The sequence below is a fragment of the Lissotriton helveticus genome, chromosome 2_1, assembly GCF_964261635.1.
Source record: "Lissotriton helveticus chromosome 2_1, aLisHel1.1, whole genome shotgun sequence".
In the NCBI taxonomy this organism is placed as follows: Eukaryota; Metazoa; Chordata; class Amphibia; order Caudata; family Salamandridae; genus Lissotriton; species Lissotriton helveticus.
The window spans coordinates 1736405938-1736430706 of NC_136059.1; the positions used below are offsets into that span (position 1 = coordinate 1736405938).

Sequence of the window (24769 nt, forward strand, 5' to 3'; positions counted from 1 at the left end):
GGAATAAATCAGTCAGCGGAACAAAAAGTCTTCCTTGACACTCGGAGTATACATTGCACCGAGGGTCCGATTTTACGGTAAGACGCCGGATTGATTTTTATCAACAAGCTAAACCCGGCATTTTTCACTCTGCGTTTCATTGCGGTATAGACCGCCATTCATTGGCCTGTTGTGCTCGTTTTTCTTTTCTAGGACACCTCACGGCAACAACCCCTTTAACAACAATCAAAGTAACAAACAAGTAAGCGTTTTTAATGTTCTTTCGCCTTTCACTTTGTTACTTCATTAGTCGAGCATTGCGCTAAGAACAATTTAAATTCTTTTGTAGATGGCCTAAGGGGACCTAATACTGGAAATAATTATCCAACATTTGACTCGTGGAGTCCGGTTGGAAATCAGATTTCAAGGTAAATTCACTTTCCCACATGTTACCACACATTATTTGAGCCAGCCCTTAAGCAGAATACCACCATTCATCACATCAATCTTGCTCTCCCGCAGGTTGATTTCCACGGTTGTTCGATGACATGTCAATAAAGAAACATGTAGACCAGTCTGTATTGGTCACATAAGGTATGTCGCATCAATTGATGCAATCATTTGAAAAAGCACTTTTCCATTATTTAAAAGGTGAACCCTTTTTAAATAAATGTCCCTTTTCCTTTCCTTCACACAGTACCTGCGGATACAATTCCTTGCCCTGATGAGAATCCAATGATTAGAACATTAGGATTCGAAACGCGTCGGCACTAAATCAGGCATTCAGTCATTCATGCTTGTCAAAAATTGATTGTTTTGACAATCATTCCTGTTGCTAACTACATAAACCACTAACAGGATTTTGGGTTGTGTAATGAATAGTACTTACCCCCTGAAACTTAATGCATTGACTTAATGACATCGCCCTTGTACTGTCTTTTCTGACAATTGTTTTATGATTGTTGGTAGTATTTTTCGTAAAAGCACATTTGTATGGTTTATTTATTTACTTTTTTCTACACATTAATTGCATTGTATGTTGTTTTTGCTTTTTCCTTCTAAAAATTCGTGTTGGGCTTAAAGTGAAGTTGACAATGTATTTTCCTTGCCCCTAAATGTGAAACATACAACAAAAAAATCAATGACATAAATAAATGTCTGGGTTAACTAATTAATCGTGGTTTCCCTTTGTTCAGCATTAAATGTCTTTTTCATTGCTGTTCACGGAGGCATAGGTAAATCCCCCTTTTTGCAGTTCAACATCTACATGGCACCGCTCGCCCACGTAGCACGACGGCACGACCTCAACATCATCTCCTACGCCGACGACACCCAGCTGATCCTCTCCCTTACCAAAGACCCCCACACCACCAAAACCAACCTCCACGAAGGAATGAAGGCCGTCGCCGACTGGATGAGGAACAGCCGACTGAAGCTGAACTCGGACAAGACGGAGGTCCTCATCCTCGGATCCACCCCCTCAGCCTGGGAGGACTCCTGGTGGCCGACGGCACTAGGATCACCCCCAACACCCACCGACCACACATGCAACCTAGGGGTCATCCTCGACTCTACCCTCTCCATGACGAAGCAGGTCAACGCCGTCTCCTCGACCTGCTTCAACACCCTCTGCCTGCTTCGCAGGATCTTAAAGTGGATCCCCACTGAAACGAGAAAGACGGTCACCCAGGCCCTCATCAGCAGTAGACTGGATTACGGAAATACACTCTACACATGAGCCCCGGCCAAACTCCTGAAACAGCTCCAACGCATCCAGAACGCCTCCACACGCCTGATCCTCGACATCCCTTGCCGCAGCCACATCACACCCCACCTGAACGAACTGCACTGGCTCCCTGTCAACAAGAGGATAACCTTCAAACTCCTCATCCACGCACCCAAAGCACTTCACAACACCGTACCAGCTTACCTCAACAGCCGACTCAGCCTCTACACCCCCACCCGCCAGCTCCGCTCCGCAGACTGCGCCCTCGCCACCGTCCCCCGCATCCGAAGAGTGACCACCGGCGGCAGATCTTTCTCCCACCTCGCCGCCTAGACATGGAACACCCTCCCCACCCACCTATGACAGACCGAAGACCTTCTGACCTTCAGGCGACTTCTCAAGACCTGGCTCTTCGAGCAGTAGCAGCTCCCCCCCCCTTCCACCCCCACCCTAGCGCCTTGAGACCCTCACGGGTATGTAGTGTGCTCTACAAATGCTATGATTTATTGATTGATTGAACATCTCGATTGGTAATGGCATATTTGATACACTCTCCCAAGACCATGTTCAGCCTTTCCACCAAACCATTGGTGTGAGGATGATAGAGAGCACTTTTGCGATGTTTAATCCCACTGGCTTGCAAGAACAACTCCACCACTCTAGACACAAATTGGACAACATTGTCTGACACCAATGTAGCTGGAAACACTGCTTTGAGAAATACATCTTTAAGAAATCCACCATCTTGTAATTGACCTCATTCACAAACTTAATCTCTGGCCATTCACTATAGTAATCCATCAGGAGCAAGGCGAAATGAGAATTTGCAGCGAAGGAAATAAATAGGCCCACAATATCTTCACCTACTTTTTCCTGCAGAGAAGTGAGTAACTCAATAGGACACAATGGTGGAACCCTGACAAACTTTAGCAAAATGGCCTCGCTTATTACATAGTCTACATTTGACATTTTTAGCTGGACATTCCTTTCCTTCTTTAGGATGCATCCGATTGCCACACCATAAACATATATTCTGTTGTGAAAAAAATGGTTTAGGTATGTCCACGCTGAATCTCTCTTCCTTAGATTTTCCCCTGAACTGAACTTTACTACCGAGACCACATCAAAAATGTTATTGTCCTATTCTTTAGCAGACAACTGAGAAGTCTCTATACTCGTCTGTATTAATCATTACCTATATCAATGGATTCCCCATAGACAACAACTTTTGACAGATTTGTCATCGCAATGACTAATAAACTGATCCCTGACCAAGTGATCTGAAAGAGTTTCAAATTGACAATCAGCTACTAATCTTCTGAATGCTGTTATGTATGAGTCCATATCTTCACTCAGACTTTGAACTTTTGAAAAACATATGCCCAAGTACTACTAAACTCGGTTGTACATCAAATCTGGCTTTAAATCTTTTAACAGTTTATTGCTATTTGTTCAATTACTCATCGTCCTCTACCAATAGTTCAGGCAGGTGTTTCAGAATGGCCCTGCCTTCAAATCCCAAAGAGTAAAGTAACAAAAACTTTTTCCTTTAAGCACAAAAACAGAGTGCTCTAATTGCCCCCAAGTATGTCTCAGAGGCATCAAACTATTGTTTCCATTGAATAGGATAAACATAAGGAGTTTGTAAGAACTGAGGAGGAGGAGTAAAAGACTGCATAGTAATACTTCAAATTACACAACTAATAAGTGATCACAGTATAACGGATCACAACTATGCAACCTATAAGAGAACTGAAGAACCTGTAGTTACACTGTAACCATATATACTTCACCAATCTTCAAAATACTTCAGTTATAGCAAAACCAACCCCTTATACATGGGTCTTCTAAGTTAGAGGTGTGCACATCACCGGTGTTAAATTCGTGGAAATGTCATCATTGAATAGTACCCAGTGGTGCCTCGCTGTCATTTCCAAGATCATACACTCTGTCAGAGCCCACTTTAAGTGCAGACTACAACAGTGAACTTGGTGTGTCTAATCACTTCAGCTTGTAGCACATGCGCTCAAGGCTCCTCTACCTCCGCATGATTCTGCAGTTACTGACACCCTCCTTACAAATGTCTTTGTCACACTGCACCTGTGAGGAATGCATTTAAACCATGACTCTCTCTTGGCAACAGGAGTAGGCCGCACAGAAGAAGGAGGCTGATGTCACAACTCCTCCCTTCGTGCCGCCACTCTGAAAGCAAAATAGTGCTGGAAAAGTGTAAATCTTCCTTGGGACGACAACATGGAAACCTGTGTCCTCCATGACTTTCCAATTGGTAGTCCTCCATGGTATTGTTACCGTTACCATAAACTACAGACTCCTCGAGAAGGGAACCTCCTCTGGGGCCCCAAGGGTGGAGAGGATACTCCTAGTGGAGATACGTCCTCCAGTGCTAATCATCTACTACAACAAGTACCCCCACAAGCTTCTAGACAAACTCTAAAAGCTCGATGAAATGGGAAAAATGCAAGAGACCTTTCAACTATTATGTGCTGCCCATGGATGTCCCATGGACCTGGAGAAACAGTTGTTCTTCAAATTTGAAGACGTTTTCTGTGAGTGTTAGGTGCACGAGGTTGATAATCCACTTGACAGGTGCCTCCCACTGCCAATCGTCATTCTGTAGTATATTTTTGATGACACGTAAACTCTCCTCTTGCGGGATGCTAGTATAAAGTGCCACTACATCCAAGCAGACCATATATTACATATATAGCAATAGGGAGTTTTCTTTTTGTAACATTTACCAAGGAGGACATTTTTGCCCTGAAGAAAGTCCGGGACCTGTTTGGGCCCTCGTTTGGACTGAAACATGTTGGCGCTAGGGTCATAGGACCATAATACTCCATGTGACCCACATAGTTTTTTGTATTTTTAGTATCCCCTGCGGCTCCAATAATAAAGGGATACCTGGATCTGCAAAAGGTTTTTAATCTTTATACCCCCCGGCCATTTCTTCCTAAGGGCTCCCTGAAATATGGTTGAGCCCACCCGGACCTTTAGGAGTCAGGGTGAACCCGATGATGAAGCATTACACTACTAGAGTGTGTGAGAGTTATAATAATGAAATGAATTGCTTCCTTTCCCACAATCTGGTGGGTAGTAGTTGAAAGGTCTCTTTCATTTTCCCCCATTTCATTGAGCTTTTAGAGTTCGTCTAGAAGCTTGTGGGGTACTTGTTGTGGTAGATCGTTACTGTAGCAAGATAATTTTAATGCTCCACATATCTAGGATGTCACCCGCGTGCAAGTGTGGATACGTGTCAGCAGCTCACTTGTTGCCAAATGTATGTGGTGACGTACCAGGAGACAGGATACCTCAGGCTTGTAGAATGGCAAGTTTATTGCAGAAAAAAACGTCAAGCTGCTGATGGCACCTACGTTAAACACCAACTCCCACCAGTTTCAAAATCACGTTCTGAACAGAACACTAGAACACAATGCAAACATTTAACATTACAAGGAGTATGAAGATCCTACTCAACTACTGAAATTGTGTTTCCGGCTATACCTTTCAGAACACACAGAACCAGTCCTTGAAATGGAAAAATAGAAGTGCTTCTGGGAAGTGCCGGTACTCTCCCTCTCAAAATAAAAAAGTGCTGGTACTCCATACCAGGCAGTACTGACCCATTTAAAGCACTGCATAGAACATGTACAAACCAGTTTTTAAAAAAAATCATGTAAAGAAACACAGCTTCTTCTCAACCATAAAACAAAAAAAACTTACTGTGCACGGAACGTTCGCTCAAATTCAGGTGGCCCATTGACAGCAGGTGGCATTATCTTATGCTTCATTCTGCAGTTACCCACCATCTTAGCAAAGTAACCTGCAATGTGAAGAAGATCAATTTACTCAATAGGTGAGCTTTCTCATCCTGATGCTTTTAATGTAGCATAAAAGCCTGAAGCCCAGGGCCATACTGGTTCTTAAATATCCTGAACCTATGTTATAGATCTTAGTTGCAGATGAGAATGATACCTTATACAGACCTGCCAACTCACATGATGCTACCGTGTGTCACATGGTGACAGGCAAGGTGAGCTAAAACCACTGCATATAGTGAATTTCCCACAGATGTAAACAGCTGATGTCCATTAAGAGGTGTGAAAACATTGCAGAACATGGGAGACCGCCTCAGCAAATGTTTTTTGTTTTTTTAGATGGAGAGGTTGTGGTGGACCTGGTGGAGGGCAGAGTGTCTCTTAAAAAGCTTTCAGCTGTAGACCCCGTCCCTCCAAGACTCCGTCCTCTCCTCACATAGTGAAATTTATTACAGGTTGGGAGGTCTGTTTACTCCAACTCGCTTGTGTAATGCACTAACAAAAAAAGTGATGCGGCGTATGCGTGCTTCCAAAATGTATTTTTATATTTTCTACTTAATCTGCTCTCATATTACTCCACTAATTGTACTGAGCCCTTTACAATTAGTCAATCAATTCAAAGTCATTCACCACAGAGGCAATGATCCTCCGATCAATCTTTCTCCACCGATTGGAGGGGTGGAAATCAGGATGACTAAACTTCGTTGTTAGCTGTCCAATGAGGACCATTAATTGAAAGCCAACTCACAGGTTAGATATCAAATTTAGATACACTACTTTCAAGACCATACTGTAAAATAAAGAATAGCAACTGGAAGTACCAACCTCCTGAAGAAGTTAAGACGAGTAAGGATTATAAAAACCAATAACTTTTCAGTCGCTATACAGAATAAAAGAAGCAACACCTGATGTTCTGTCAGAACTTGCGGATTCTTCCTTAAATGCATTTACACCATTAGTCACAATCAAACGACGAATCAACAAGACTCAATATAATAGGCTCAGTCAACTCTGAATAAATTAGTTATTTTATCAGAGATGCAAAATTCATCGTCAGCAATTGCTTAAGAAACTCAAATAGACATGTAACAGTTTTAATACAAGTGCCAAGCATTTAAGCAGGCATTCAAATCAGCAGTAGCCACAGAATTAGAGTCCAACCACCAAATAGGCAAAAGGATAGTTTGTAGACTAACAGCTCAAATTCTAAGAGGATAGAAAGGTTCAATTGGATTATATTAAGGACGAGTCCATTAGCATAGTCAGAATTTAAGGAAATAAGTCAAGTTTGGCAAAGAGGCTCAGTCCGTATCCCACCGACTGTAGCATAGACCAGGCAGTCCACAGGTAAACAGTTCAAAAATCGAATAGTATCAAAGTCTGCAATGCAATGTAGTGCACTTCAAAAAGTATCTCAAAGGAAAAAAAACATGTGAGCCGTTTGTGCGTTGTGTGTGTGTAACAAGTTACATTACATTTTGCAACAAACGATACACTGTATTAAATCAGAGGAAAGGTCAACAACAGAGAAAAAGCATCTAAAAAAGGCCTTTAATTAGCATTGCACAGTTAAATGAAATAACCCTTTTAATTCTACCTCAATTATAATGAAATTAAATTGTTTCACATAAAAATGCATAAACTTCACAATATATTATTACGTGGAAATAACCAACATTAGAAATATCCTACTACCACAAATGTTCACATTATTCATATAAATGCATGTTTTTCAAAAAACCTATTTCTAATATCGTTTGAAGGTTTTCATTAACTATAATATCTCTAATATTATGTCAAATATCAAGTTTATACTTCATTATTTACACATTTTTGCACCGTCTTTTCTAACTGGTGCATATTTGCAAAAAAAGCATTAACACACTAGGCCACTTTATATAGCATAAACTCCATTAAAAAGGATAAGTATCATTAGTCCAACTTCGTTTATGTATTATTACCCTGCGTATGTTTTTTTCATCTCATATTTTGAAGCACACTTTTACTGTGCTTCTACTACACTTGTCTCTGTTTCCTGTCTCACTCTATCGGTCGAGTGCAACATATACTTTCAACTTTTCGTGTTCTCTATGTAGAAATGTGCTGTGGCGTCACTAGGGGGGGGGGTGCGGACCGCACCGGGTGACACCATCAGTGGGGGGTGACACCAATCTGGTTACGTTGTGAACACAGCTCTGAGTGCAGCCTCACCTCTGCAGACTGCTCTGCTTTATATTTATAAAGGAGGAACAGAACACAACCAGCGGCGTAGCTAGGGGGAGGGGGGGGCAGTTATTACTGCACTGTGCAAGCGCACCTGCTGCTTAGAACAAATACTGCAGTCAGCGCACGCCACGCACCACCACCTACTAGCAGTGGTGATGATGGTGCGATGCGCGGCAGCGGGGCACCCAGTTTGTGGGTCCCAGGGCTGTCTTATAGCACTACCAATGACGGCCCTGGGCCAGCCGCCGCGCTGTGCTCATTTGACGCGCGCCACCACCACGCCCTTAGACTAGTGAATGGAGAGAGACACAGACAGTCTCGGCACGGCAGGGGAGTCACAAGTCAGTGCTTCTGGGCCGGGCGATTTGTAGACCTCCTACGGTAGGGACCCAGGCCAGCCACCACCACAGTGGAGTCTAAGGTAAGATGTCACACTGAGTGTGACTGTTAGAAACAAATATACACGTCACTGGGGCTGTGTGCTGATCTGAGTCAGGAGCTCTCTCCGGCCAGGGGCCCCTAGGGCTCCGCTTAACCCAGCATCGCGGGGGCTAGGGCTGCCCCATTGCCATTTGTAGTTCCAGCCAGGTGGCAAAGATGTATTCCTCGTGAGAGGGGGGTAGTGTGAGGGTGTCACCCCCTGAGTTCCAGAATGTGTCCTTTAATCAGCACTTATAAAAATATTTGAGGTACAGGCTACACAGTCAGATTACTCATTTCCCAAAGCAGCGCTGAAGTGTGCGCTCCCGTGGGGCACGTGACCATGTCCCCGTGTACTCACATTCGACATGTATGTTCTTGTTTATTCAAGGTGGAGCCAGTGTCCTTGAACAAGGTTTACACTGAAGTAAAGCTCCTCGCCCCTCTCTTCTGGCCCACACAGCGCTATTTCTTTTGGAGAATCATTTTTTGCTGCATCATCGTTGATCTTGGGTCTTTTCCGATCTCTTCCAGTGGCGATGAATCCCTTCCTGTCTGCTGTGATCTTTAAGGCTGAGTGCTGTGTGTGTGGTGGGCCCAGGTGGTCTGTGGTTTATTAAAGCCTGCCAGGTCTGTGTGCAGCCTCGTGCATGGGCGAGGAGAGGGCTGTAAGCCACTCCCCCCTCCGCCGAGGACACGCTTCTACAGGTGTGTTCAATGTTCACACCTGGGGGGGCAGCCAGGGGGCCCTGTGATCACCTGGGCACCTGCTCTTCACCCCCTCGATCGCTGCGCGCCCACCCAAGGGTGTAGAAACAGAAGACGGACTAATGGCAGGATTTAATAAACCAAATATTGATTATCGGACACTTTCACTGCGACTCAGCACACACCAGAAACTTCCTTTGTGTGTCTTTCACATTCTGTTAAAAAGTTGCAGTTCAAGTGCTGACTGGGGGCAAAATCATTAAATGCTGTTAATAACATCTTCCTACCTACTGACGTGGTGAAACTTTTATTTCAGAATGTTCTTTCCAACAATCAATGTTGTATCCAATCTGAGTGATCTATACACTGCGTGTCCGTCTGCGACATGTCCATCTGTCGTTACTCATCTGTCCATACAATAACCTGTGCATCTTCCCTGTTTTCAGCTCCAGTCGTCGACAGTGTGTGTCTTCTCTGTTGGTCTATGGAGGTCAAGAGGAAGGGGGGGGGAGGAAGGTGAAGGTGTCTGTGGTACAGGCCAGGCGGACTGGAAGCTGAACATGGAGGTCGGAGGATGTTCGGCGGACAGGGGCAAAGGGAGATAGAGAGAGACAGAGAGACGGAGAGAAGAGGAGAGAGAGAGTGACAGAGGTGGGGAGAGGGAAGGGGGGGAGGGAGACAGACAAACAGACAGAGAAGGAGAGAGAGGGGCAGATGGAAGAGGAGAGAGAGAGGAGTGGAAGACAGATGGAGAGAGACAGAGAGGAGAGAGAGAGAGAGACAGACAGGGAAGAAGCAAGACATGTGAAAAACCTGGGGGCATATTATCAAGAAATATGCCCTTGAGAATTCAAATAGAAGCCCATGTTAACAACAGAACCTGGGCTTCTATGGGAATTCTCAAATGCATATTATCGAGCCCATTATCGCCGCTTTAGCGGCAGTTTCCTGCTGCTAAAGAGGCGATAATGTTATTGCCTTTCTTTTTTTTTTATTTGTTCACATTTATTTTTATTGATTTCATTGAAATTCACAGGCAATACAAAGCAACAGAAGATCCACCGTAATGATTGATAAGCGGTCTGGGCAACCATGTCCGATATGCTAAGCACATAACCTGTGGAGTGCATATGCCCGTCGGTGGTAGCGAGAAGTGGAAAGGTATCCCATAGCCTGATTAACAGGAACAACCATATAAAGAGTACCCAAACATGCCCCCCCCCTTCCCAAACCTCCCCCCTTCCCAACCAGTGTGTCGGTCTCTCGGAGTGTACATTTTTATATGCTCATAGCTCTCATCATGTGTCGTCAGCGGGCCTATGAGGGTCATTCTCGGCCTCTGTCAAGCGCAGCAGACGGAGGTATCTAGGGCATGTGATTTTGTTGAATTCTTTAGAAAGACGTGCAAGCAGCGGCTGCCAGACTGTTCGGAATGATGCCACTGATTGTGTACACGTGGCTTGAATGCGTTCCATTCCCAATGTGAACCATAGTCTATGCAGCCACCCTGTGTGAGTGGGTCGGGTGGTCGTTCCCCAGAGGGACAGGATGTGTTGACAGGCAGCTTGCATCGCAATGCCCATCTGGCATCCCCACAGTGATTTCAAAGGGAAGTTGAGCGTGTTTGGAAGACCAAGAAGGGTGTATGCCGGGAATCTGGGGATCTCAATGTCAAAAGAGCTATCAATTTCATTGAGTACCACTGTCCAATACTCCCTAACTTCTACGCAGTCACATAACAAGTGAGTCAGGGTGCCCTTTCCCCGCAACCTCTCCAGCAAGATGCGCTGTGGGTCGGGTTTCCTCTGTTAAGCCGCACTGGTGTAAGGTACCAATATGTAGCCAGCTTCACCGCCATCTCCCTGCCCGCAGCATTCCGGGCAGTGTGGTTTGCCCTGTAGTAAACCGAACCCCATTCCCGATGTGATAGTGACCTCCCTAACTCCTCCTCCCAGTGTCTCTGCCCCGCCGTGTGGTGTGTCTCGGGGGGGGGGGTGAGGGTAAGCATCTTATATAACTCTGTGATAAGACACTTATCTGATTCTTTCGTTATCAGCCATTTTTCAAAGCCAGTCATGTACCTGCTAACTAGTGGGGCTTGCTCGGGTTGTGTGAGCCAGTGCCGGAGCTGGAAGTACTGGAAGAGCTGTGGCGAGATGATATCATATCCCCGGATCAGCTCCGAAAGGGGGAGGAAGCCTCGCAAATCGAAAAGATGACCAGCTGATCTACAGCTAGATCCCCGCCACTGTGGGAATGCATGAGGGTCAGTGCCAGGCGGGAACTCAGGGTTATCCAAGAGAGGGATGAGCGGGGAAGGGAAAGTTGTAAGGGCCCGTTTAACAGCAACTGTTCTTAGAATGGTGCGGTTAATAGGAGATTTCTGAAGATAATGCGGCCTGTGTGAGCGGTGGAGGAACAGTATCTTCCACAGAGACGTCTGGGCCATGGCCCTGTCCTGAAATAGCCATCTCTTCTCCGATGTTGGTCTCTACCACTCTACTAGATAGCGCAGTTGCTCCGCTGGAAAGTACTGTAGGAGATTGGGGATCCCCAGACTGCCCTCATCCATCCCTCGGTATGCCAGTTGTTTATGTAAGCGTGGTCTCTTTCCCCCCATATGAAATGCTGGAGGGCGGTTTGTAGGTTTGCGATAGTCCCAGCCGGTGGAGATACTGGAATGGTTTGAAAAATATACAGAATCTTGGGAAGCGCAGACATTTTCACCGCCGCTATCCTTCCCAGTAAGGAGAGCGGCTGCTTGGTCCAGCGGGCAAGATCATTATGGATTTGCGACGTAAGGGTGGTATAGTTGAGGGCAACCGTCTTCTCTGTGGAAGGGGTAAGGGTGATACCTAGATATGGAAGTTGTGGCTGCACCATTAGGCCCCCCGTATCCTAGTGTACTAGGGGTAGAGCGTGCAATCTTGCCCAAGGGCAGAATCAGTGATTTCCCTTTATTCATTCGGAATCCAGACACCTTTCCAAACGAATCCACCTCGTCCAAGAATGCGGGCACCGAGCTCTCTGGATGATCAAGAGCTGCTAGGATGTCGTAGGCGTAGAGGCCTATAGAATGTGGTTCCCCGCCAAATGTAATACCCCTTATGCGTGGATTATCCCGCACCTTTTGTGCCAGTGGTTCGACATAAAGCGCAAACAAAAGGGGGGAGAGAGGGCACCCCTGCCGCGTACTGCGCTGAATTTCAAAGGGGCAGGAGCGGAGGCCACCTAGGCGAACCCCCGCCTGGTGGGGCTATGATAGCAACTCTCAATCCATGCCTGGAAGCGTTCATCCACTCCAAAATGTGTCAGGACCTTCTGAAAGAAACCCCAATCCACACGGTCAAACGCTTTTTCAGCGTCGATGGCTAGGAGGACCGAGTCTGATTGCTGGAAGTCTTGTCGACCAGGTGCAGAAATCTTTTAGTATTGTTGCTGCATTGCCGACCCGGGACAATGCCCGACTGGTCCGGTTCAATAATCCCAGGTAAACAAGACCCAAGTCGTGCGGCCAGCACCCCCGTGAACAGCTTAAGGTCTAGGTTAAGCAAGGAGATGGGCCGAAATGCCGAGCATTGTGTAGTGTCCTTACCCGGTTTGGGCAGCACCACGATCTCCGCCTCCAGCATGTCTGGTGGGATGGAGCCCGGGCCGTGGAATGAGTTAAAAAGCTTAGTGAGTGTCGGGGCTAGCAGCGGGCAGAAGGTTTTCTGAAAACCGGCAGAGAAGCCGTCCGGACCGGGCAATTTTAGAGGTCGAAGGCGAGATATGGTCACCATGACCTCTTCAATTGTGATGGGGGCATCTAGTATGTTTGCGCTCGCTGGGGTCAGTGCCGTGGTGGCGGCATCTCTCAGATAAGCGTCGACAGCCGCACCCGGGACAGTATCGGCGCAGTACAATGAGGCGTAATAGTTGCGAAATGCCTCCGCGATCTGCGCCTCATCTCTAAGTTCATCCCTGTTTCCGTCTCGCAAGGTCTGGATTTTTGAGCGTTGGATCTTTGCCTTCAGTGCACTGGCAAGGAGGCGACCAGTCTTGTTCCCCCCTACATAATAAGTATGGCGCAGGCGGAGGGCCGCATACTCAGCCCTATCGATATCTAAGCCTGCCAGTTGGGCCCTAGCCGCTTTCAGTTACTTCCAGATTCTGGGAGCTCCAGTTCGACTGTGGACCCGCTCCAATTCTACAACCTGGACCGTTAAGGCCTTGTGCTTTACTTTACGGTCCTTAGATTCCGCCGCTGCCAGTGCAATGAGTTTGCCGTGCACTACCGATTTCAGGGCCCCCCACAGTGCCGACGCTGGCGTCTCGGGATTATCATTGATTGCTAAATACTCGGTAATGCACTTGCGGAGTTGCTGGGCTACATCAGCGCGTTGCAAGAGGGGTTCTCGTAGCCTCCACCACCTGGGGGCCGTCTAGCCATGGGGAACTTCAGGGTAAGCTTCACCGCGTCATGATCCGAGATAGCTGCCGGGGTAATGCACACATCTACCACCCGAGCCTCCAGCTCCGAAGAACCTATAAAGTGGTCCAATCTGGCATATGTGCGGTGTACATGAGAGTAAAAAGTGTACTGTGACAGTGTTGGATGTTTAGCTCTACACAAGTCCACTAGCCCCCTTTGCTGGAGCCAGTCTTTAGCTGCTCCAGAAATAGCGCCTGCGCTGCCATACCTATGCCCTGACCTATCTTTGTCAGTATCCATTACTAAATTAAGATCCCCCCTAAGAGCAGAAGGGGGTCTGAGGAGCGTAGTGCCTCCGAGAGGGCGTTTCGCAGAAATGGCTCCTGCCCCGTGTTCGGTGTGTATAAGGATCCTACTGTCATCTTCTGGCCACCCACCAGTATGCTGTGAGCTAACAATCTGCCTTTGACCTCTCCCACCTTGTCCTTGACCTGTCCTCTAAAGTGTTTATACACCAGGATCGCAACACCTGCTTTTTTCTCCGGCGTAGAAGAAAATAATTGGTGGGGAAATGCACTGGACCTCAATCTATGCCAGTCCTTCGAAAGCAGGTGGGTTTCCTGGATCAAACAAATCTTGGCTCCTGAGTTTTCCAAATAGGAAAGCACCACCCTCCTCTTAATGGGGTTGTTTAGACCCTTCACATTCAGAGTCAAAAGCCTTAAGGTAGTATCTGACAACATGAAATCAATGGGCTACGCGCGCTAATGGAGTTTAGTGATTGACCACCCTGCCACATGCGGAAGCCCTGCCTCTGCCGACACACTGGTTCCACCCCGACACACTGGATCCCACCCCTGCCCCATCCCAGAAAACCCCCCTTCCCGAACCCCAACCCCACCACCCCAAGGTTATTGCCTTTCTTGATAATATGCCCCCAGGTTTGATGGCAGTACGGGATATCCTGGTGCAGGGTATGGGGTCTTCTGAGTAAGGGATGTCCGGTTTAGGGCATGGTTGGGATCTTCAAAGTTTGGGAGGTCCTGGTATAGGGTATGGAGCCTTCAGAATAGGGGATGTCCTAGTATGGGGTCTTCTGGGAGGTCCCTGAAGGATGCATGAAGCCGTTTTATTTATTTATTTTATTTAGTGCATTTTTATAAAGCGCGGACATTACCCGAAGGTGTCAGGGCGCTGTACAATAGAGCAGAAAAAAGTGGTACAAAATAGAACATTACAAAGAAAAACAGGAGACTAAAAATGAAGGGCACACAAACACAAAATCCAACACAGCACGCAGGGGTGAGAAATGTACAGGAAAAAATGCAGATTTATAATGAAGAGCGAACTTCCAAGAGGGGCCTGAGAATGAAAGCTGTGCCAGTAGTCAGTCCTAGTTTCTGCCCTCTCACTACAACGCCTCGGGTGTTGCATCTCGACTCCTCTGTGTGAAGCTGGAGCAGGTCCGACAAGAGGGCCGAGGCAGGTGCAACCTCAGATGGTGGAGATGCAACGCCCTAAGCTTCAGGCCCTCTTTGGAACACAGAATAAGGGGCAGTTTGGGAATGAATGGTACTGGGCGTCGTAGTGAGAAGAGAAAGCAGAACCCGCGAGAGGGAACAGCTGAAGTAGGAATGAGGAAACTTGGGGCGAACTAGAGACAGAGACCCAAGACAGCTGGTATTACTGAAGAGGGGACTCGTGACACCAGAAACCACGAGGGGGCCCTGTGAGCAGAAACCAGAGATCACAGCAAACTGTACCCACAGGCCCTGGGGCAACAACTGCACACTGCCACGGGGGTGCCGAGCTAAGACTGGGACAGGGTGGTACTCGGGACCGGGAGCTGATCCTTGGGCCAAGAGAAGCAGCAAAGGGAACTCAGGGTCGAAGGAAGGGAATGCCAACAGAGAAAGCTCATGGACAGAGGAAGAAAGGGGCTAAAAGGTGCCAGCTGATGCCACCCAGCAAGCAGGACCGGACTGAGATCCACAACCGGCCGCGGCAAAGTGCTCGGCCGTCCCCCCCTCCCCACTCGGGAGCTTGGAGGTGCCGCCGAGCTCTTTGCCGGGCCGGTTTTCGGCCGATTTTGGTACAGGGCCGATTTCGCAGCTATGCTGCAAAAACGGCCCTGTAACAAAAACGGCCCCCAGGGGCCCAAAATCATCCCCCATCCGTGCAGCGCAACGGGGGATTGCCTGGTGCCCGCTATGGCCAGTCCGGGCATGCCAGCAAGGTCCTGACAGCAGGAACAAGGCACGCATGCAAAGTACAAGGCAACATGAAAGGAGGGGAACAAAGGAATACTGTGAGGCGAGGCTTCTCCTGACAAAGCAAACTGTCATAGAAGGCAGTCACTGCTAACAGGACAAGATGCTACAAACGCAGTGACAGGGATGCATGCTGAGCATCACAGGAGCGTAGCACCGGTCCCAAACCCCTGCTCGCGTGGGCAGTGACGTCACGGTGGTCCCCTGGCCCGAGGACAAGACCCTGACTGTAAACCTTACCCAGGGCTGGACAGGCAACCGGGCAGTTAGGAATGCTGCCGAGCTGCTGCCTGACTTTTACTCCAGTGGAGGCTGATTTCGTCCATGGAGACCTGCGTGTGCTGCGAAATACTGAAAGCAAAACGAATTTCGTTTAGCTCACGCAGGTCCCCATTAACGAAATCACCCCCCCAGCTCAGCAGCATTCCTAACTGCCCGGTAACCAGTCCGGCCCTGACCTTCCCTCACGCTAATGATGGGACACCATTTGCAGCATCATTTGAACAGGTTTTTTTCGGTCTGTGAGATAGGGCGCCAGTGCATGCGTCTTTCTTTCTGTCTCCGTTCCACCAATGTGATAGTTTACATGTATTGAGTGTAACTAGAGATGATTTTCTTTTTTGTTTGTTTTACTAAAACTCTGACTGAAAGTTACTTTTCTGGCCCCCATTCCAAATGCTGCGCTACTAAGATAGGGCAATAGCAGGAGTTACCAGCGCCAATGGAAATACCTGACCCGCAGTATCACTGTGGGCCTGGCGAGTCTCGCGCACATCCAGCAGCCCCTGAAAACACTGTGGGCCCGGGCGGAGCGAAGGAGGTCCATGCGGTAAGTCGTGAGGGGGTGACACCATGAGTTACCCGCACCGGGTGACACCAACCCTAGTGACGCCACTGGAAATGTGTTGTGTTTTATGATCTTCAAAATCTCACTGGATCACAAGCGAAGACAGCAGGTAGAGCTCAGGCCTGCAGTCCCACACCAATATAGAAAGCATGTCAGTGGTGCACTGTGTTACCATAAAACCACTATGAAAAATAACTTCACTTTTGTTCCGCCTTTCATCAAATAGCAGAAATAACCCCATGCCGCCTCCACACAAGATGACCCCTGCTAATGGCCCGCCTAAGGCGAGGACGGCTTACCTCAAAGTGCACCTCAAGGCAGCAGCAAGACTGGTCCAGGCATTCGACACTGACCACATACATTACCCCCTCATAGAGCTCTCTCAACTGGCTCCCTTTCGAAGCCAGAGCTGAATTGGAAATTGCTTTCCTCACTCACTCAGTAGTGCAAACTTCCTCGGGCTAGCTAGAACCACCTAGATTCAGACAGACGACCACGAGGGGAAATTAAATAAATAAATAATTTTCCCTTGTGGTCGTCTGTGGACCCCCCCCCCCCCCCTTTTACCTCCAGGCCTACAGGCACGCGCCAGGAGGCGCAAAAGGAAACCGCTAGAGCTGTACAAGGTGCGTGGCCTTCTGATTCCAGAGTTAACAGTTTAAGTAGACGTCTCTGCTAATATCTATAAAAAGAAACGTTATATTGCAAGTGTCGGAAATCAAGGGGCTGTTGGGTGAAATTTGGAGCACTGGCTGGTAGCGTGCTGCATGACTGGGCATAAACTGTAAGCCGTTCCATTTCTGCAACAATGCTCGGCCTGAGGTAGGAAAACATCCTTACACTCCTTCTGGGCGGGGCCGGCTCACCTGTGGCTTCTCTTTCCCACGAGTAGAGGCGCGCGGCTTAGTGTGCAGTGCAGTTTCTTCTATCAGAAAATGTCACAGCAAACCGCAGCCGACCAACACATCACAAGCGTTGGATACTTCCTGCAGGTTTCACAATGCCAGAAATACTTTGTAAATGAACATCAGCACTGGCAATTTTTGTTTTGTTTTTCAAACCGCGTACAGTTTCACAAAGGCGCAACGTAAAAGGATAGGACCCCAGGGGTTTAAGTGGGCCGGGTCTCTCCGGTGCTCAGCACTGGCCGTTCTTAAAAACAGATGCCGAAAAGGGCCTGTTGAGCTCTCCAGTTTTACCTTCAGGGTGTACAAAAAAAATAAGCTTCTCTGCGATAGTACCATCCCTCACTGCTTTTGATGTACATTCGAAAAGACACATTTTTTCAGTATTATTTCAGAATTCTGATTCAGTATTATGTGACGCAAACTTGAGCACCAGTTACATAACACAAGCAGACATTTATATTCTGAATCACAGAATGTTGAGCTGACGTGAGGCTCGAACCTGCTTTCTCAGCTCAAAAGTCGGTAGCTCTAGCCTTATGCCACAAAGAACGAAGCATTTTCAATATTATATATAACGATTTAATAGTTGTTGCTTATTTATCTTATGCAATTTACAACCATTGACAATAGTCCTGGTTCGTTGTAGGTGTAATGTTTCTTGTGTTAAATAGCTGGATCAATGGACAGAAACATCAAAATACAAGTGGGGCAGCACACTATGCGAAGAACAAATGTTTAGCTTCTGTTTTTAGGCCACGCCCTTAATTACATCGGCCACGCCCCTCACTGGCCTCTCCACCTGCAGTGTACAACTGGGTCGAGAAATGGTAGAGGTTCCCAGTTCCTTTGTGAGCACCTAACCAGGCTGCTCAGACCAATCAAGGAGCTGCTCTCACAGCATGGGAGCAGCGTCTGGATTGGGTGGGGAGCCTGGGAGCTGTGGTGGCCCAGGACTTCCAGAAGAAAGGAGCACCGAGACGTCCGACAGACAGAACGGGAGAAACTTGCTGCTGATGTTTTCAATTGTTTTAGTGAACATTGTTAATTTTACCAACCGATATAAAAATTAGTCACGCTATGTAAACTTATGGCTATGCAGAATTATATGTATTTTTGTATGTGATATTAAAGCTCCTTGTGTAATCTAATACTTCTGGGGTACCACATTATATTAGACTATGCATGACATCAGTGTGCTGGCTGTAAGTGGTGTATGATTGCTTTTTGCGCATCCGGTAGTGTGTATGATAAATTCTCCAAAGAGAAATGGTTTGACTTCTACAGGGAGTGGAGAAGTGCCAGGTCTCATGGTATATTCACCAAAATGCAACATGGTGGTGACTGTAAATCTTTGCAACAAATGGCACTGAAATGCCTTCTCCGGTCCATTGGTTTAACAAAATGTTTGATCCTGTGCACATCATAGCCCCTCCGTTCACTGTTCTGACAGAATGTCAACGCTTTGAAACAGACTTAATGGAAGAAATAAACACCAGGACCAGTACACCCAGAGCGGGTTCTCCAGCATGGTTTCCAGTCCCATTCAGGGCTCTTTAGGAGTTTGGCTGGATTTGCATCTGAATAGCTGAACCTGGCCCTGAAGCTGCATCGTGCAGGACCCCTGCAGTGCTGCTGCTTCTCCGTCACACTGTTACCCCCTTTACAGCGTTGTCCTTTGAGAAGTTTAAATTTGCTACAGCACCAGTGCTCGAGTCGGGGTACGACGCGGGTGGACAGTGCAGCGTCCACGCGCTCCGGCCGCGCCGAAGGTGCGCCAAAGGTAAGCCCGTCTTCGCCCGTCCACGCCAGGACCGCGCCCAGCGCCAGACCCCCTGGTTCCCGCAATGCCCAGCCCACTCGCATCACTTACGATGCCACCACCCTCCTAGCCCTGAACCCCGGCCGTTCCCCCAACTGCATCCATGCCGCTCCTGGACACACCCATGGACCCTTCTCTTGCTACTCCTGCAAGTTCGACGGCACCAAAACCAACTCCTGAACCACCAACACGAAACAGACACCGGACACCAACCACCTACAATGCATTCTGCTCAACACCCGCTCGGTCCACAGACACGCCATCGACCTCTGGAATCTACTAGACACCATCTCACCGGACGTCGCCTTCCTAACAGAAACATGGATGAATGCCTCTTCAGCCCCAGACATCACTATTGCCATCCCGGAAGGATACAAGATCATCCGCAAGGACCGTATCAAGCAAACAGGAGGAGGCATCGCTATCGTCCATAAGAATTCCATCCGCATCTCAACCAGCTCTGACGCCAACCTTGCCAGCGCCGAACACCTCCACTTCCAGATCCACACCGACCCCAAGACCACACTCAGAGGCACCCTCCTCTACCGGCCTCCAGGACCCCGTACACAATTCAGTGATGACATCACTGACTTTATCACCCCACACGCCCTCCCCTCCGAGGACTACATTCTATTGGGAGACCTCAATTTCCACCTGGAAAAGAGCAACGACAGCAGCACCACCACCCTTCTGGACAATCTTGCCAACCTCGGACTCGAACAACTTGTCACTGCCCCCACCCACATCGCAGGTCACACACTCGACCCCATCTTCTCATCCAGCAAACATGTCTCATTCAGCCACACCACAGCTCTTCATTGGACGGACCACAGCTGCGTTCACTTTACCTACAATAAGACCACAATCCACAACCATCCTCAACCCACCCTGCGAAGAAACTGGAACAAAATCACCATCGACCAGATCTCCTCATTGCTTCTTCTAAACCCCCCCGCCCACTCCTCAAACTCCGACCAAGCAGCCATTAACCTCACCAAATGGCTTTCCAACAGCGCAGACATCCTAGCACCATTGAAAAAACGTCAAAGCAAACTTACCAGCAAAAACGCTTCCTGGTTCAACGAAGATCTTAAGAAATCCAAGAAACTCTGTCGCTCCCTCGAGAAGGCCTGGAAAAAAGACCCAAACACCAGCACCAGGGATGCCTTCAAAAACGCCACCCGCATACACCACCAACTAATCCGGTCCGCCAAGAAAGCCGCATTCAAAGACCGGCTAGATAACAACGCCCACAACAGCAAGGAATTATTCAACATCGTCAAAGAATTTACCAACCCATCAGCCAATTCCAACGACATCACCCCCTCCCAAGCCCTCTGCGACTCCCTAGCTTCCTTCTTCCACAACAAAATCGCAGACATCCACAACAGCTTCGACAACCGACCCGGAGACCAACCCACCCAACCTTCTGCAGGACCTTCACCCCCCTTGAACATCCTTAACGACTGGAACCCAATCTCCACTGAGGACACCATCCGCCTGATGAACTCCATCCACTCAGGATCCCCAACTGACCCATGCCCTCACCACATCTTCAACAAAGCAGACTCCATCATAGCACCACACCTCCGAGATGTCATCAACTGCTCCCTCAACACCGCCACCTTCCCTGAAAGCTGGAAACACGCAGAACTCAGCGCCCTTCTGAAAAAACCCACAGCTGACCCCACCGAACTCAAAAACTACCGCCCCATCTCGCTTCTTCCATTCCCGGCCAAAGTCATCGAGAAAGCTGTCAACAACCAGCTCGCCACCTTCCTCGAAACCAACAAATCCCTCGACCCCTCACAGTCCGGCTTCCGAGCCAAACACAGCACTGAGACCGCACTTATCGCAGCAACAGACGACATTCGAACTCTTCTGGACAATGGAGACACAGTCGCCCTCATCCTCCTCGACCTCTCCGCTGCCTTCGACACAGTCTGTCATAGCACCCTTCTACAGCGCCTCAAAAACATCGGAATCCAAGGAAAAGCACTGGAATGGATCACCTCGTTCCTTACCGGAAGAACCCAGAGAGTCCGCCTCCCACCATTCAAGTCAGAGTCCTCTGAAGTCATCTGCGGCGTGCCACAAGGATCGTCACTCAGCCCCACCCTCTTCAACGTATACATGAGCCCCCTTGCGGCCATCGATCGCCAACACAATCTCAACATCATCTCCTACGCTGACGACACTCAACTGATCCTCTCACTCACCAAAGACCCTAACACTGCCAAAACCAACTTACACGAAGGAATGAAAGAAGTAGCCGAGTGGATGAAGCACAGCCGTCTGAAACTGAACTCAGACAAAACAGAAGTCCTCATCTTAGGCACCTCCCCCTCCGCCTGGGATGACTCTTGGTGGCCAGAGGCCCTTGGAAAAGCACCCATCCCGACGGACCACGCACGGAACCTGGGCGTCATCCTGGACTCCTCACTCTCGATGACCAGACAATTCAACGCCGTTTCATCATCCTGCTTCAACATTCTCCGCATGCTCAAAAAAACATTTCGCTGGATCCCCACCTAAACTAGAAAAACGGTCACCCACGCACTGATCACGAGCCGCCTGGACTACGGAAACACCCTATACGCCGGTACCACCGCAAAACTCCAGAAAAAACTCCAACGCATCCAGAACGCTTCAGCCAGGCTCATACTAGACATCCCGCGTAAAGAACACATCTCTGGTCACTTGAAAAACCTCCACTGGCTCCCCGTAAATAAGAGGATTACTTTCCGCCTCCTAACCCACGCACACAAAGCACTTTACGAACTTGGACCCGAATGCCTCAACACACGACTGTCCTTCTACACCCCCTCCCGTCAGCTACGATCCTCCAACCAAGCCCTTGCCACTGTACCTCGCATCAACAAAACCACCATGGGAGGCAGATCCTTCTCCTACCTGGCAGCTAAAACCTGGAACTCACTTCCCACTCACCTTCGACTTACTCAGAACCACCTAGCATTCAGAAAGCAACTTAAAACTTGGATATTCGACAAGTAATTCCCCATCCTTCCTCAAGCGCCTTGAGACCCTATGGGTATGTAGCGCGCTATACAAATTTCCTGACTTGACTTGACTTGGACAGCATCCCCCCAATTATTTTACCGGGAGCTCGATAACTGGAGCAAATGGAGCTACACATTCACTCTTTGGCCTCTCTGGGGCAAGATCGCAGCTCATTCAGAACGCTGCTCACGCGCTGGCTTCTCTGATGCAATCGCATCTAAGGGGTGAGCGAGGGGAGGCAATGAGTCTGATGGTGCAAGCCACCTTTCGTGATGTCACTTCCTGTTGTGACGTCAGCGTCCCCCCACTTCTTTTTTTAGGACTTGTGCCCTGTACAGAACCAAAATGAAGGGGGGGGGGGCATGGGGGGTTGGCACGATACTACTCCCTGTGCAACTGGTTCTTATGTAAAGCGCTCTGACACCTTCGGGTAAAGTTTGCGCTATATAAAATCGCATTAAATTAATAAATAAATAAAACTCTCTGCTCATGCACTGCCTTACCAGCTCCAGGCCCATTCTGCTCTCACATTGTGCCCTCTGCCCCGGAGTTTACACTCTACCCCGCCTTTTGCCCTCAGTACTGCCTGCAAACTTTGCACACTCACTGCCCTCTAGTCTCGCTGGTCCTTCTGCACGAACACTGCCCCTTTGCACACGGGCCACTCGGCAGCTACACTGCCCTCCACTTCTCTGCTCCCTGCCCCTTTAGCTCACACACTGTCCCTCCAAATGTAGGGCCCTCCACCGAAATACTCCTGCCGCCCAAATCCCATAGAATTTGGCGCCTATGGAAACAGGTCTCAGTAGCAGGAACGTTTACTTACTGGGTTGTCTTACACAATGATTTGCAACATCACACCAGGCTCGGCACAGAGTACAAAGGTGATTTCCGATTGTTTGCTATAGAGGTAGAACATTCTTTTCTTTAAGTGGCAGGCTTATCGTCCAGTCACAATGCTCCTTTCGGTTTATATAATCATTTTGCCTACATTTTAGATTGTTTGAAAGGAAATCCACCAGTTCGGTAAACATTAAAACCTATAAACGAGGTTCTTTTATATCAAATGCTTTAACTTAAGCATGACTCAAATCGCAGCTCAATGTAGAGAAAAGGGTTAGAAATCGAAAAGCGGTGAACACGACGCGAACTACCTGCAGCTTACAATGGCTGTAGACTAGAAAGCAGGTTTCATAACAGGTTAGAGGACTGCAGTCGCCACACCCCAGCATAGTGCATTTCATAGCGCTGTGAAGCCGTATCACTGAGACGTGTACCCTAAGGGGCAGATTGACAAGCCCCTTGTGCCACTTTTGCGTCATTTTTAACATGGGAAAAGTGGCGCAAGGGGCTTGTAAATCTGCCCCCAAGTACGCAGCTATTATTAATACGGCTATTACTGACATACTCCTTATTATCCACAAATCCGCGAGACAGCAGACGGATACCCGAGTCTACCAGCGTCAACATTAGAAACCTGGAAAAGAGAATGACATTTTTACTAATAAAAACGGGCAGGTTGCCAGCTCCCTGTGCAAGGAACTGAGCACGGGTTTTTTTTCCTGGAAAGGCGGAAAACACGGAAAACTTTACCACAGGCAATTCTGGGTCTCAAATACGGGGGGACAGTTGTCGGTAAGCTATGACAAGTACATCAAGAAACGAGCAAAGTCTAATACCAGCCACGCATCCTACCTTGCTGGCAGGCTGAAAGAAGGGAGACCGCGGCGAGGAAGAGAGAGTCGCCCGCCATGTTGTTCTCCGTGCGATGGACTGTGAGCGAGTCGAGGAGTCCGAAGGAGAGCGAGAGAGGAGGGGCGGGAGAGAGGGAGCGTTGAAAGGTTAGCTGCTGTTCAAGGAGCGGTGAGGGGGACAGACTCCCTCTTAGACTGAAGGCAAACAGCTTCCTATTGTGGCTGCAACCTGGCCGGTTTTTAACCGGTAAGACCGGTATTTAATGCCCCTGGCCAGGTCCGGTTGTGGAAGGGAGGGATGGGCAGTGGGACAGGCGCTCTACATTTCCCCCAAGCCCTCTAAAGGCCCATGTACAGGTAGAACAAGCGTTTGGAATGCAATCGGTCTGCATTTTTCTATTTTTGCATATAGCGCGAACTCGACCAGAAGGTATTGGAGCGCTTTACATAAGCACCAGTTATGTTACATAAGGACACAATGACACATTCATTATTGGAGCGCTTTGCATAAGCACCAGTTATGTTACACAAGGACACAATGACACATTCATTATTGGAGCGCTTTACATAAGCACCAGTTATGTTACACAAGGACACATTCATTGTTTGGTAGGCACAGGGAAATTAAGTGATTTGCCCAGAATCACAGGCTGTGGAGAGGACCCTGGAGCTCGGACCTTGGTTTCCCAGCTCCAAAGTCGGCAGTCTAGCCGTGAGACCACATCCACCACCCAATTTGTGAGAGTTTAGAGGCTATTAGCATTGTAAATGACAATGACTTTTATTTATGTTTTAAAAAATAAAATGAAATAAAAGGCATTGCCATTTACAATGCCAATAGCTGAAACTTGAGTAAATGCCAGACCGACTGCATTGCAAATGCTTGTTTTTTTTTTTAAAG

The 24769-nt window shown here is 48.2% G+C and overlaps 1 protein-coding gene across 1 annotated transcript in view; it reads right to left on the minus strand.

Moving 5' to 3' along the window:
- The window catches only part of MGST2 (microsomal glutathione S-transferase 2), a 90286-nt gene extending 66245 nt beyond the window's left edge, over positions 1–24041 (minus strand). The window contains exons 1-2 of the mRNA XM_078676689.1: positions 23870–24041; positions 5447–5546 (exon numbers count right to left, since the gene is read on the minus strand). Coding sequence (XP_078532815.1) covers positions 5447–5546; positions 23870–23927 — 158 coding nt within the window. The 5' untranslated portion in view covers positions 23928–24041. The remainder of the gene's footprint in view (positions 1–5446; positions 5547–23869) is intronic.
- Positions 24042–24769: the final 728 nt, after the last annotated feature.